The sequence below is a fragment of the Leptidea sinapis genome, chromosome 42 (assembly GCF_905404315.1).
Source record: "Leptidea sinapis chromosome 42, ilLepSina1.1, whole genome shotgun sequence".
NCBI lineage: Eukaryota > Metazoa > Arthropoda > Insecta > Lepidoptera > Pieridae > Leptidea > Leptidea sinapis.
The window spans coordinates 8,836,376-8,851,692 of NC_066306.1; the positions used below are offsets into that span (position 1 = coordinate 8,836,376).

The following is a 15,317-nucleotide window of genomic DNA, read 5'->3' on the forward strand; positions in this document are numbered from 1 at the left end:
TTTTAAATTGTTTTTTTTTTAAATAAATCCTTGATGTTGCTAGCTGAAAAACCTGATAAAAATAATTAACTTCTGCATAATGCATATGAGGGGGTTAAAATTATCGAAAATAGTCACCCCCACTCAGCCACTAACGGGAATACGTCTAATGAACAATAACCCCGTGTGTATACAACATGGAAGACAATATTAATACTAGAAACAAAAATAAACTGATAATGCGCACTTGTAGCTTAAGTATGGTCGGCAGGTCGTTTATCGTCAATTGCGTTCAATTTTATAATAAGCTTCCTGAAAACATAATCGAAATGTCTCATAACAAGTTCAAAGATTTTGTTCAATGAAAACGTATAGAAAAATCTTATTATATCGTGAAGGTTAGATTTAATGATAATAAAGATTTAATATGAGTTGCCCTAAAGGATTTGAGATAGTGCACAAATTTTAAAGATTATATTTATTTGTAGTGGTTCCACGCGTGTACGATAGAAGAGTTAATTTATCTGACGCGAAACGGAGATAACTGCTTGGAGGTGTCGAGGCGGGGGACACCACTGTTCCTCAAGTTCAGATCAGAAGATCAGCTGTCGTCGTTTATATCTGTTTGTGATGGATACTACAGGTGTGTATGTCCAGGTGATTTTTTTTCAGGCGGCACAAGGCACTTGATGAATGACAAACAAAGAAGATGATCCCCAATGCAGAAAATGAATCTATTGGTACTGTAACCGATTTTGATTGACAAGTTGTAAACAGTCAGCCACGCTTGGTATTGGCCGTAGTATTATGAAACTATCTGACGTACACATTTACAATAATAATTGGTCACACATTTAATGCTCCAGTGTTAAATTAGAAGATTTTTTTTGACTTTATGTTGGAGTAATAAATTGTATTTGTAATCATTATAACCATTATGATTCACTCGACAACGATGGTAGTACCGCCGCACACATTCTCTTGCAACACCAGAGGAATCACAGGAGCGGTACCCAGAAAATCCCGCACAAGTAATTATAAAAGTCAAATGAACTTTATCCGATAAGGTTTCAACTAAGCGCCCTTGAATCGTCACTACAAACATTTCTTTTAAATTACTGAATTTACCATATGTTCGTAAAAAGTTGAGCTCGTGAGAAGAACATACAAGAAAGTCAACGGCCACTCTTTTCAATCAAATAGAGTATTTTACAATGACTGTAATATACATAACAGGTAATTGTAAGGAGCTGCATCCAATGTATGAGTCCTCTTTAAATAATATAAACCATTTCATAAAAAGTTATAATGAATTAAATGTATAAATATAAATTATTGTATATTGGATGCATTAACATTTAGAGATTCTTTTGCCCTGTGCTGCCTCGGGGCGTAAAAAGAATAGGGTAGTCCCAGGTCCAAGGGTGTCGTAAGAGGCGACTACGGGCTTTTTGAAAGTGGGAGAGTCACGCTGCTGTCTTATGACGTCAGCACAATCGGGCCAGACTCGTCAGGGTTACTTACCACACTCGCACAGAATACCGGCGTGAAGTAGCGGCCTAGTGCCGCTATGTATCGCATAGGTTAGTGTCGAGGACCGGAGGCCATTCCCCCCCGTCCTTCCCCCCCCCACCCAATAAAATATGAGAGCGGTCCTAAAAAATAAATTACCCCAGGAGGGTACCGGCTCTTGTAGAGCCGGAGAATCCCTCCCCGAGCATTCGCGCTCGGGCTGCCCCTCGTATTCTGGGGAGGGCACAGTACCGCGTATGTCACAGGACAAACAGGGCAGCAACACCACGGCACCCCGCTCCACGCTTGATGTGGACTTTTGTAACATCCGGGGAATTCACTCCAACTTAAACGCCGTCCACCACCACCTTGAGACGGCGCAGCCGGCCTTGTGTTTCCTTACGGAGACGCAGATATCTCGACCTAGCGATACGTCATATTTAACGTACCCCGGGTACAAAATTGAGCATAATTTCATGCCTCATGCCGGGGTATGTGTGTACGTTAGGGAGGATATCTGCTGTCGCCGTCTCGGCAATTTTGAGGGTAGGGGCCTGTCTACTCTCTGGCTCCGCGTAGATTTAGAGGACCGCGTCCGCATCTATGCGTGTGTCTACAGGTCCCATAGTGGTAACGCAGAAACGGATCACCTCATGGGCTGCGTTCAAGCGGCATTTGATGACGTGCTTGCTCAGATCCCCTCCGCTGAAATCGTAGTCTTGGGTGATTTCAACGGGCACAATGCCGAATGGCTTGGATCACGTACCACAGACTACGCAGGGCGATCTGTGCATAATTTTGCATTGGCGTATGGTCTGTCCCAATTGGTTGAGTCGCCGACGCGGCTCCCGGATGTGGATAGCCACATGCCGTCCTTATTAGATCTTCTGCTGACTACACATCCCGATGGTTACCAGGTCTCTGTCGACGCCCCTCTCGGAACGTCCGACCATTGCCTGGTCAGGAGTGTAGTGCCTATCCGACGCCAACGTCGCAGACCACCAGCGACCCGCCGCGTTTGGCACTACAAGTCAGCAGATTGGGATAGGATGCGTTCCTTTTTTGCATCCTACCCTTGGGGCAGGGTTTGTTTCCTTTCAGATGATCCTAGTGCCTGCGCCGTTGCAGTAGCCGATGTGATACTGCAGGGCATGGATATTTTTATACCAAGCTCTGTAGTACCGATCGGTGGCAGATCACAGCCCTGGTTCGATGCGTCAGTTAAAGCAGCATCTGACTGCAAAAAACAGGCGTATCGAACTTGGGTTGCGGCGCTGGGCTCAAAGGATCCGAACTGCAAAGTTCTGAAGAGGAAATATAACCGTGCCTCCAGATTTTTTAAGCGGCAAATCGCCCGTGCGAAATCGAAGCACGTCGTCAAAATTGGCGAGCAGCTTTCCAGTTACCCGACCGGAACACGCAAGTTCTGGTCGTTGTCGAAAGCTGCTCTCGGTAACTTCAACCAGCCGTCCATGCCGCCGTTGCACATGAGGAATGACACCCTGGCCCATATGGCAAAAGAGAAAGCCGATCTCCTGTGCACTCTTTTTTCCTCCAACTCGACTCTTGACGACAACGGAAAAACACCGCCGACCATCCCGCGGTGTCAGAGCTCCATGCCTGAAGTACAGTTCCGACAGAAAACTGTTAGGCGAGCTCTGTTTTCGTTGGACGTCAGGAAGTCGAGCGGGCCGGATGGCATTTCTCCAATCGTGCTTAGAACGTGTGCCCCTGAGTTGACGCCGGTGCTAACGCGTTTATTCCGGCACTCTTATTCAAAAGGCGTAGTCCCTGATTCATGGAAGTCAGCCCTTGTCCATCCGATCCCAAAAAAAGGAGACAGTTCGGATCCGGCAAACTACAGGCCTATTGCTATTACCTCCCTACTCTCCAAAATTATGGAGAGCATAATTAACCGCCAGCTCTTGGTATACCTTGAGGGTCACCAGTTGATCAACGACCGGCAGTACGGCTTTCGCCATGGTCGGTCGACTGGCGATCTTCTGGTATACCTAACACACAGATGGGCGGCGGCTATTGAAAGCAAGGGGGAAGGCCTGGCAGTTGGTCTGGATATAGCGAAGGCCTTTGATCGTGTATGGCACAAGGCGCTCCTCGCAAAACTTCCATCATTTGGGCTTCCCGAGAGCTTATGCAAGTGGACTTCCAGCTTCCTCACTGGGCGCAGCATACAGGTCGTTATCGACGGTTATTGCTCGAATCCCAAGCCCGTGAACGCTGGAGTGCCCCAAGGCTGTGTGCTATCTCCCACGCTGTTTCTTCTGCATATCAATGATATGTTGGACACCGCCAACATGCATTGCTATGCAGACGACAGCACTGGTGATGCCGTATACACGGGCCATGCAGGTCTCTCTCGGGAAAACGTCGACCAGTGCCGGGTGAAACTTGTGTCTTCTATCGAGTCCTCTCTCGAGAAGGTCGCGGAATGGGGTAAGTTGAACCTTGTCCAATTTAACCCCCAGAAGACTCAAGTTTGCGCGTTTACCACTAAAAAAACCCCATTTGCCGTATCACCGCTCTTCGAGAACACTTCCCTTAAAGCCTCGCCTAGTATCGGAATACTGGGTCTTGAAATCTCGAGCAATTGCCAATTCCGTGGCCATCTGGAGGGCAAAGCCAAACTGGCTTCAAAGAAACTGGGCGTCATAAATAGAGCACGGCAATACTTCAAGCCGGCCCACATTCTAGCGCTCTACAAAGCGCAGGTCCGGCCTCACATGGAGTATTGCTGTCATCTCTGGTCTGGCGCACCCCAGTATCAGCTCGATCCATTTGACCGCGTGCAACGCAGAGCAGCTCGAATTGTCGGGGACCCAGTACTCTGTGAACGGCTGGATCACTTGGCGTTGCGTAGAGACGTCGCTTCATTGTGTGTCTTCTACCGCATTTATCACGGGGAGTGTTCCGAAGAGCTGTTCAACCTGATTCCTGCCGCCGAATTTCACCTTCGCACGACACGCCACAAGTTACGATATCATCCCCACCATCTGGATGTGTGGCGGTCCTCCACAGTGCGGTTTTCAAGGAGCTTTCTTACTCGTACCACGAAGCTGTGGAATGAGCTTCCTTGTGCGGTGTTTCCGGGACGATACGACATGGGTACCTTCAAGAAAAGCGCGTACACCTTCCTTAAAGGCCGGCAACGCTCTTGTGATTCCACTGGTGTTGCAGGAGAGTGTGGGCGGCGGTGATCACTTAACACCAGGTGACCCGTACGCTCGTTTGTCCTCCTATTCCATAAAAAAAAAAATAAAAAAATTCAACTTATTGTTTGTGTAAGGATGCTTCGTGAACATGATGATCGTGATTACTGTCGCAATTAACCATCCATCAAATACAATGATCCATTAATTATTGCACTGACACCACAAGCAACACCCGTTCACGAGTTGAAGCATGGACCAGCCATCGTTCCCCTCGCACATATTTGAGGGAAGAAGACAACCCGGCACACGCCGCCGCCGCAAGCAATGCCATTCAGTGAGCATGACGAACCATGTTATAGCATACCTACGCATGATAACTAAAAATTACAAAATGAATCCTTACAAAGGAAGCCCTGATTGAAATGATTCTATATAATGCAATTACAGTGGATTCTATATAAACCAAAAGAATGTAAAATATTCATGTTACGTTCTTAAGATTATACAATCTTAAAATGAAGAATTACTTTTAGGTACGTTTTTGAATAAGGCGAAGGTGTAAGACATTTGATACTATTTGGAATTTTATTAAAGAACTACACACTGAGAAAACCAATGAATTTTGTATTTTACTGAGTCTCGTTTTTGGAAAAGCGCAAGGAAGCTCCGCCACAGCCTGGGAGTATAGGAACAAGTGTTTAAAGACGAAAATCAAAAGTTGTCATTTTATTATAAACTTTAGCACTATACTTAACATTTTTGGTTTGTTACTAAGATGAAGTAATCACAACCATCACTATATATTATTAATTTTAACAATATTGTTACAGGCTAATGGTGAAATGGACTTTTAATCTATCCAAAGACGATGAAACACCATCTCTTAAAGATTTACACAGGATAAAATGCCACGGTCCAGTTGGGTAAGAGTAGCCATTGAGTCCGAGAGATTTTAGAATAATTGTGATAATTTTAGAGATTGTACCAGTTTGTTTTGTTTGAAATGTCAGCGGCTGTTGTCTCTTTGCCGGGAAGTGACTTAGAGATAATGTGTTTTAGAGTTTCGAATTCGTATGGACGTTGTTTATTCGAAGCTCTTCCGTTAAAGAAAATATCGTGTGAACTGAACAGTTGAACACACCTACACACATTTCAAAGGCATTCTCTAAAGTTCAACACGCACTGGGTCAGGGTGGGTTGACTGGGTGAGTGTGGTCACCCTAATCTAATTCAGACAAGCTAATGAATACAATTACTTTGTGGTGATTATTTTCTTTCATTTTTATTTGATATCCACAACGTATAATATTTTTGATCTTACGACGAAGGAACAAAACGAAACATAAACACACCTGAAAGCAACTTTTGTTGTTTTTTCACTTTTGTAGAACGTCTGTTCAGGTGGTTCAATCCGCAAGCGATTTTGCAGTTGATAAACTAAAATCGCTCCTCGTGAACCCGGGGTAATACACAGTAGGCTCTGACACCTCGGAGAACACTTATAAGAACTAACGGAGACAATCGCTCTCTTAAAAATTTTGTAATATTTTCTTCAGCATCTGACGTAATCTGATTCGCAATGTTTCGTCCTTAATGAAATATAGTAATTACTGCAATAATAGGTTCGGTTGCCTACTTTGGTGATAATTAATACATTCTTTTTACAATAACTTGTATTCTTGCCCTGGTTCATTTTCAATACTAATAATATACTCATACACGTGTTTCGCCTCTACACGAGGCATCCTCAGGTGTCTCGCCAAAATTGAGTATCGTGCCAGATTTTGGCGAGACAACACGTCTTGAGGATGCCTCGTGTAGAGGCGAAACACGTGTCGAATTGTTTAAAGACAAATATTGGCGGAATTAACACTAAAGAAAACTCAAATCATTTGTATAATTATGGATTTCCGCAAAGTAATGCCTACTTCAATAAATTTTCTAATAATATACTCGACAATTCTATTTTGTGGTCAGTTGAGGTTATAAAATTGTTAATTGTTTTTCAGTGGTGCATTTTCATATCGCAAGTTGGAGGAAAAACGCAGCAAGAAACATGGCTGTTATATATTAAGACAGTGTCAGGATGACTATAATGTTTATTATCTGGATGTCTGTTCTAAAAACAGGTACGTGATGATGAACGTCACTCGTAATGTTAAGTACTCGTCCCTCTCTATGTGGTTCTGGTGTAAGAAGTACAAATGTAACGCCTTCTTCTCACGTGTCACGTGAAAGTGACGAGACGGGCAAGATATTCATCAAATGTGACACACCCGCCCATTACAATGTAGTGCCGCCCAGGATTCTTGAAAAACCGTAAATTGTGAGCGACATCGCATGGTGCTAGTCATTTTGACATTAGTTATTAGTTCTCATCAGCAGTCATTTCACTAGCTACGGCGCTCTACAAACCGCAATAGTGACGCTTGCACGATACAGCTTCACACCAGAAACCGGCGCCGCCTATTGAAACAATAAAAGAATGTGTCGCTCCATGGACACGCCGGCCACGGTCACCACAGACGTGCTCGTTGTGTATTCAATATTAGACCATTTTGAACTGTTGTGACCGGACTTTGTATATTGTGGTGATTTGTTGACTTGGGGAGTAATTTTTAAATATTTAATTTCCGACGGTATTCATCACAAGTATATATTTCCGCTTTATAATATTATTAGTATTAAAGAATGTATATTTTTCATTGTATCCTCGTGGGTTGAACAGTACAGTACGAGTAATGTGCACGGGTCGTGACACTCTCGGTATCCTGATCACACGAGAGCACCTCGATCATGTACGGCCGCGGCGTATACCAATGGCACATTAGATTCATAATGAACTATACCCATGTGTTGGAACGGGGACGAAATGTGTCACATTGATCTCTAAATAGTAGCATCGGGTAGTGGTCAGTTAGCAAACAGTAGTTTTAGTGGTGATGTTTGTAGTGTGTATCTAGAAGTGATGTCACTATGATATCACTAATATGGCGGGCTATCCCGTCTGCCGCTCGTGTCGCCTTGTACCTGCACCAGATAATCTCATCAACATTGCTAACAGTCTAGCTGGGGGGTGAATACGGTTTGGTATGATGAATGAGATAAAGCTATCACTATGTAACACGCGCTCGGCTCGTATCGACTGTGGCAGCTCGATTGGTCAGAGTAACTTGACATATTTATACACATGTAGTATTCTATTATATAATATATCTATTTAATATTATTAACATTATAAACAATTTGTTATTTTTAAATTGGGATCCTCACTTTTGGGATTAATTGAATTAAATTTGTAACCAAAGCTTATGAACGATGCGGGACTCGAATCCGCGACCTCTCAGGTTCCGTCCGAGCGTTCTTCCATTGAGCCAACCGTTCGAATGATGTATGGTTCGTAAATCTTGGTATGTCTTTATTCAACTCTCAGGTTGTGGCTCCATCTACAGGATCTACTTTACAGTTGATAATTTGCTCAACTCTAATATTAGGAAATTAACTTGAGGATTCACTCTTCTAATGTTAAGTTTGAGGTGACGGGTCACGGATTCGAGTCCCGCATCGATATTAATATATAAATATTGAACAAAAAATTGATAAAAGGGGTTGATACGATTGAACACTGTATGTTTGTGATATTTTAGCGCCACAGAAACGTACAAGTTAGAGTTCAAAGGCGATGGTTATGTATTCAATAAGGAAAAGTACTTCAGCATTGAAAGGCTGGTCAGCTGTCACCAAAATCCCGAAGGGAGGATATATTTAAATGAATGTATACCGCCTTCGGAATACGGTAAGTACACTGTGAATAGTTTGTGTTTCATTTAATGTAACAATACTAGCACCACATCCATCTTAGTACTACACACGTGCACTACTACCTAGTATTATATTATTCGTAATACAACCACTAAATCAACTGTCACTCTAAACAAACTCTTTTTATACCTACGCATAGATTCGAATATATTTTTTTTTGTATGGAAAAGGAGGACAAACAAGCGGGTGACCTGGTGTGTGGCCACCGCTGCCCTCTGTTGCAACATCAGAGGAATCACAGGAGCGTTGCCGGCCTTTAAGAAAGATCGACGCAATCTATCTTTTTCTGAAGGTACCCATTTCGTATCGTCCCGGAACTACCCCACAAGGAAGCTCATTCCACAGATTTGTAGTACGTGGAAGAAAGTTCCTTTAAAACCGCACTGTAGAGGATCGCCACACATCCAGGTGGTGTGGATGATATCCTAACTTGTGGCGTGTCGTTCGAAGGTGGAATTCGGCGGCAGGAATCAGGTTAAACAGCTCTTCGGAACATTCCCCGTGATAACTGGTCTGCGTTGCACGCGGTAAAACGGATCGAGCTGTTCTCCATAGATGACAGCAATACTAACAACATATTTATGTACCATGTTACGAAATCTAATCTTGAGAGAGGTCGTAATCATGCGAACTATCTCAGACCTTCAAAATGTAGTGTAACTTGTAACTAATAAAATAAAATTGCGGATGTCTTTTTTAACAAATCAGCATTGATAAGTCGTTCCTTTGAGATATTTTTGTCCAAAATATTTTATCGTTTAAATTTTTTCTCTAACAAGAGTTAATAATTAATAAATACGTACTCAGTCCACTTGGCTGTCTCTTATATTTCAGTAAATCAACAAATAATAATCGTATGTTATATTGTATTATATGTATAGATAAGTCACAGTTATTACTGTGTGGAGAGCCGGTAAAGAAAGGTGTGCGGATAGATCAAGCAGAGCTGCAGGAGATATTGAAGGACAACAGGAGTCCCAGGTGTCTGCCCAATAAAGACATTCTATTGTACACAGGTATGAAACAATTCTGCTTCTAACTTTAACTTAGTTCATCTACATACTTAGACGCGTAATAAATGGTTTCCAGACAGCACATTAGAACAAGAACACAGATCTAATGTAAATACACAGTATCCAGTAACGATTGATTATTAACTGTCCAATGAGCGTTCAGTACTCCGTACGCGCTCACTTCACTTGGTTGATTGAATTGTTTGTAATGTTATAATGTTGACGACTGAATTATTATAATTTTATAAGAATTCAATATTATATACATAATTTTATCACGAATTACCTGATCCAGTCTTTAAGAGTTCACTTCATATTAAACACTAGCTGACCTGGCAAACGTTGTTTTGCCATATAAAGTATAATTCACGCGATAGTTTTATAAGTAATAAAATATTGCCTATATATATATATATATATATATTGTGCATCATTTTGTTCTATTGTTAATAGTTTTTGCAGCGCACGCAAAAATAGGTTTAAGATTTTACACCTTGTGTTACAAAATAGCAATTTTATTACGGATCCCTAATTTTGACATTCAAATCGGACCAGTAGTACCAGAGATTAACGCGTTCAAACAAACAAACAAACAAACACTGCAGCTTTATAATATTATAGTATAGATTGGCCTGATACGTCAAAAGTCTTGGTTAACTTGCTATATTCTTTTATATATATTATACTTAATGTTCTACTTACTATTAAATTACTCAATTAATTCAAATTAAATTACTTATTGTGCTGTATTAGTATCTGTCATCATATAAAATATAAAACATTCATATGAATATAATCTATCCGTTAGTCACATCTTGGACAAGCTTCGGATCGTGTTGAAATATAAGCTATGTTAAAGATTGTTTAACGCTAAACAACAGAAAGACATAGATTTGTAATAAAACACTTTTAAAACAAGTGTACAACACATGTTGAACTTTTTGGTTTAACTTTATAACACGGTATGATTTTATACAAGTCAGTTCAAGAACATTCGAGAATTATCATCGAATTTATTTCTCTTATACTCATAGTATAGTAACAAAGTGTGTGGTCGTGATATACATTGTACTCAGATATCGTAACCCTATTTTTATACACTTAATAACAAATTAATATATTATTATATATGTGTAGGTTCAGAAAAAGTGGGCTCCGAAAATATAACAGCTACATATAAAGCGTTATGGAAGTTAGACGAGACAAAGAAAATACTGGTTGCGTTCAAAACATTGCAGAGAGACAAGGCCAATGACTACTTGAAGGTAACGTTAGGGACAGATGGATTTTTGTTAGTGAATTGTGACGTCACACTCGCGAGACCTAGCTTTTAAGCGACCATTTTATTTTTTAAATCTAATTTCGATGAATTGAATCATGTACTTACTACCATGATATATAAGAATCAGTTAAGAATCATTTAAAATAGTTTTGTTTTTGATATAAGAGGGGGTAACGGGCAAGGGGCTCACGGCTTGCGGAATGGTGATGCGATCGCCCATGGACGTGTAACAATAGGGGTCAAGAGATGCGTGGCCGCCTTTAAGGTGGGAGTATACTCTGTTATTGAAGGTCCATAAGTCGTATTGGTGCGAGAAAACAGCAGCCGGTAATTGATTACTCAAAGTGGGTGTGCGAGGCAAGAAATATCTTGCAAAACACGTCTACGTCAACATGTTGCGGGTGAAATTTATTATTTTGACGTAATGTCCGGTGGTGGAATTCGATTATAATAGTTTTAAGTGTTTCTTGCCAATTCCTTTCATCTTAACTTGTTTTCCGAATCGACGGTAGTGATAAAAATGTTATAGACAGTTCAACGAATTAAATTTGAAGAAAATATATTTGAATTTAACTTTATTGCTATGTTCAGCCAAGCGCTTGACCATAAATGATGTTATAGTTATAGAAGATAAACAATTTATTTTTTAAAGTGATAACCCTCACTTCTGGGATTAATTACACAGATTAAATTTTAAAACATTGCGGGGCTCGAACGCGACTTATCGCGTTCCGAGTGAGCGCTCTTCCACTGAGCCAACCGTTCGAGTGACGTAAAGTTAATAAATCTTTATATGTTTTTGTTCAACTCTCAGGTAGTGGCTTCGATTACAGGATCTACTTTACAGTTGATAACCTGCTCAAACCCAATATGTCGGTATATAATGCTCCCAGAATACCATTATTTTATATATAGTGTTTATATTGATGCTTCTATCTACTATACTCAATAATTCTTATTTTTCATAATTATTTTGTAAATGCTGGGTGACTTTCGACATTTATAAGTGTTATTTTTGGTCTAATTGAATAAACATCTGTGGGGACACTCCCACGAGACGCCGATCGAACAGTTAACTGTAACAGGTAAGTGGAGTCGCCCTGAGAACTCGTAGTCATAGCAGGGTTAATGTGGAACCTGAAACACTGGGTACGTCCCATGGCCCGGCCCAGGACGTATACAGGGTTATTGGTATATATGCGACGTTTCCCCGTAGGAGGTGCTAGGGCTGCCTGTTAGTGATCATTTTAATGTCTATCTCCTCCCACCAAGAACGTTGTGCCAGTAGTCACAGGCCAGTGTGCTCCAGGAGTTCATCGAGCTGGCCAGCCGATGGGCCTGCGTGTCGTCGGGCGCCATCGTGCGGCTGTATGGCGTGACGCTGAGCTCACCCACGGCGCTGGTGCTGGAGTACCTGCCGCACGGCCCCTTCGACCACTACCTCAGGTACCACGTCAAGTGATAACACGTAGGAATTGTGCTAACTTTTCTTCAGCTGCAGTTTTACTCTACCAAAATCACGTTCTCAGGGCTTTCGTCAGACTCACTCTCTAATAGGATGTCTTTCGGTGGCAGATTGTGATGGGACGCTCATCAGCACATGTGATGATAGATGACTCATTAGAAAAATGAATAACTTTTATTTTATTTATTTATTTATTAAGCAACGAAACAGTCTTTTACAATAGTATGGTTACAAATATACATAAACTAGAATACGAAATAGTTCCATAAATTAAATACTTAATAATGTTTACAATGGTCAATAATGTTAAACAAAACACAACAAAGATATTTTAAACTTTTGGTTTGTAAAACTACAAAATTACAATAAAAAAAAATATTGAAATAGGCGTTATTTTGCTGAAATCCATAATAATTCAAATGATTTGAGTTTTCTTTAGTGTTAATTCCGCCAATATTTGTCTTTAAACAAATCGACACATGTTTCGCCTACACGAGGCATCCTCAGGACGTGTTGTCTCGCCAAAATCTGGCACGAGACATTTTAGTCTCGTGATCATTTGAAGAATTACAATAAACAAAACGAAAATTTAAACAGTTATAAGAGTATAGTTAACAACAACGGGCCTACCATGAACTCTTATTGACATTCAATTGACAACCTAAAATAAACTGCTTGACTATTTCGTACCACGACGTGATTAGAGCTATCTAAAGTAAGTTGACGTCAAATCAACTGATTAAATCGCAATGATGTCAATTGAATGTCAAAAATGGTATCACTTGAATCGCAAACTGATTTAGTTCTTTCATTCATTCGTACCATGAGGTAATTTTGCAAGCTAAACTGTATAGCTTATGTGTCAAAACGAGCGACTCGAAAAAAGTTGCTACTTCCTTAGACGTAAGTGAATCGTGTTGTTAATAACTTTTATCTACACCCATGCTTAAAGTCCTCTATTAAAGATTCTGAAACAGTTAGCTTATTGCCAACATTAAAACACCCCATGGTCTAATATCCATTACATCATCCAAACGAGTGTTGTAATGTTGTACTGAATTTCATAACAACACTCCTATGTTTTTTTTCGATCCCTTCATGCGCAAAGAGTTTCAACAGACAGCCACATTCTTATCGCTCAATGCGCGGTATCTGTATGAATTTCAAAAAAAGAACATTTCCGTTTACGCGCGTTCCACACTGCCAGAACGTCGCGCGCCTTAAAAAAAAAGTAGGTTATTCGAATCTCCGCCATTTTTCTTCGATAATTTTTTTGTTTTGTTTACAAAAAACGAGCGATTCATTTTAAACGCTGCAAAAGAACATTATATTCGAGTGAATTTTAATTATTGCACTGTACAAAATGTAAATAACTACTATAATAAATAATTGTTTCATTAATACTTAGTTTATTTGTATATAATCGGTAATGAATGATATTAGGTTACTACTAGGACTGTTGTTTTCAAACACTCATGTGATACTATTATCACATTTGTGTTTTAATACCCCTTATTACACAACAGTTGCATAAATAACTATTAAAAAATAGTGAAAACATACAGAAAAAAAATTTATTGATGAAAGATGAGATGAGAATACTTTATTCGACTTTTTTGTAAAACAAAATACTGAAAATAAATACCAAAAATGAAAATACTAAAGACGAGACAGTAAGGGCCTGGGCTATATCCTGTTCGCAAGAACGAATTAAAAAAAATGTACTCCTGTAGGTCAAACTGTAGGTCAAATGAAACATCAATGGAGGTGCGTTTATAACTCGTTATTTTTACGAAAACATCTAAGCATACATTTAATTTGTAATTCAAAGAACTATATTTATTTATATTACTATTATTTAATAAGTATAAAAAAGGGCTTAATGGTTTATAATTTGACGCAATTGCGCAATTTTAAAATGTATTTTTAGTATTTTCTACGCAAAAAAACCGCTGAAATCATACCATTTTAGGTTTCGAAACGCAATTTTATTTCGTTCTTCTTCATAAGCGATCCAAACGCCATTTAGTGAAAGGCACTTCATGGTACGAATTTTAGTGATTTAGTTTAGGTACCTAAACCGAACTGCATTGGATTCGCATCGCTTATTAAAGGTTGATGGTAGGGCCTCATGACACAACAACAATGATTTTATTATTTAGAGTTAATATTTTTTTACATTGAGTATAACATCACCTACTATTTTCTTATACTTTTGTATATTTAATTTAGATTTTAAATTTTATGATATCGTGATCGAAATATTCAATGGTAAAATTCCGACATAAGAATGTACACACACGGTGGGTTACAGTTGGGGGAGGACACACTCATTTTACCACTTTGGAAGTGCCTATCGCGCAAACTATTCAGTTTGGAAAAAAATATAGTAGAAATCTCAATATCATTTTTATAAACCTATCCATAGATACAGGGGTTTCATGAAATCAATTTTTTGAGTTTCAGTTCTAAATATGAGGAACTCCCATTTTTTTTTTCTATTAATGTGTGGAAATGGTAATGCGGTTCACAGAATAAATCTACTTAACAAGTTTTAACAGTATGGTTCTTATAGTTTTGGAAAAAAGTGGCTGTGACATACGGACAGACAGACAGACAGACGTGACGAATCTATAAGTGTTCCGTTTTTTCCCATTTGGCTACGGAACCCTCTTTAAAAAATTCTAGAGTTGTCAATAGACCACAAAATTCGATACAGAGAAAAATTAACGGTAATTCTTTGAGATCCGAATTATTTAAAAATAAAATTAAAAACCATTGACTTTAAAATTGTTCAAATTGTTTTGATTCCCACCACCCACCACCCACCACCCACCACGCAGAGATAATGAAGATCGCATCAAGCCAATCCACCTGAAGAAGGTGGCCGCGTCGCTGGCCCGCGCGCTGTGGGACCTGTCGGAGGCCGGCGTGGTGCACGGAGACATCCGCTGCCGGAGGCTGCTGCTGGCGGCGCACCAGGCCGACAGGATCCTGGTCAAGTTGTCGGGGCCCACGCTGCGCCGCTACACGCCGCAAGAGTGAGTTGAGTCGCAGTAGCTCGAGTGATCTCA

At 40.2% G+C, this 15,317-nt stretch overlaps 1 protein-coding gene across 1 annotated transcript in view; it reads left to right on the top strand.

The window, feature by feature from the left end:
- Positions 1 to 15,317, top strand: part of LOC126976883 (tyrosine-protein kinase hopscotch) — a 54,650-nt gene that overhangs the window by 12,315 nt on the left and 27,018 nt on the right. Inside the window, exons 5-12 of the mRNA XM_050825519.1 lie at positions 468 to 622; positions 5,492 to 5,584; positions 6,671 to 6,790; positions 8,309 to 8,457; positions 9,365 to 9,499; positions 10,634 to 10,761; positions 12,088 to 12,224; positions 15,087 to 15,284. Of these exons, the coding sequence (XP_050681476.1) occupies positions 468 to 622; positions 5,492 to 5,584; positions 6,671 to 6,790; positions 8,309 to 8,457; positions 9,365 to 9,499; positions 10,634 to 10,761; positions 12,088 to 12,224; positions 15,087 to 15,284 (1,115 nt within the window). The remainder of the gene's footprint in view (positions 1 to 467; positions 623 to 5,491; positions 5,585 to 6,670; positions 6,791 to 8,308; positions 8,458 to 9,364; positions 9,500 to 10,633; positions 10,762 to 12,087; positions 12,225 to 15,086; positions 15,285 to 15,317) is intronic.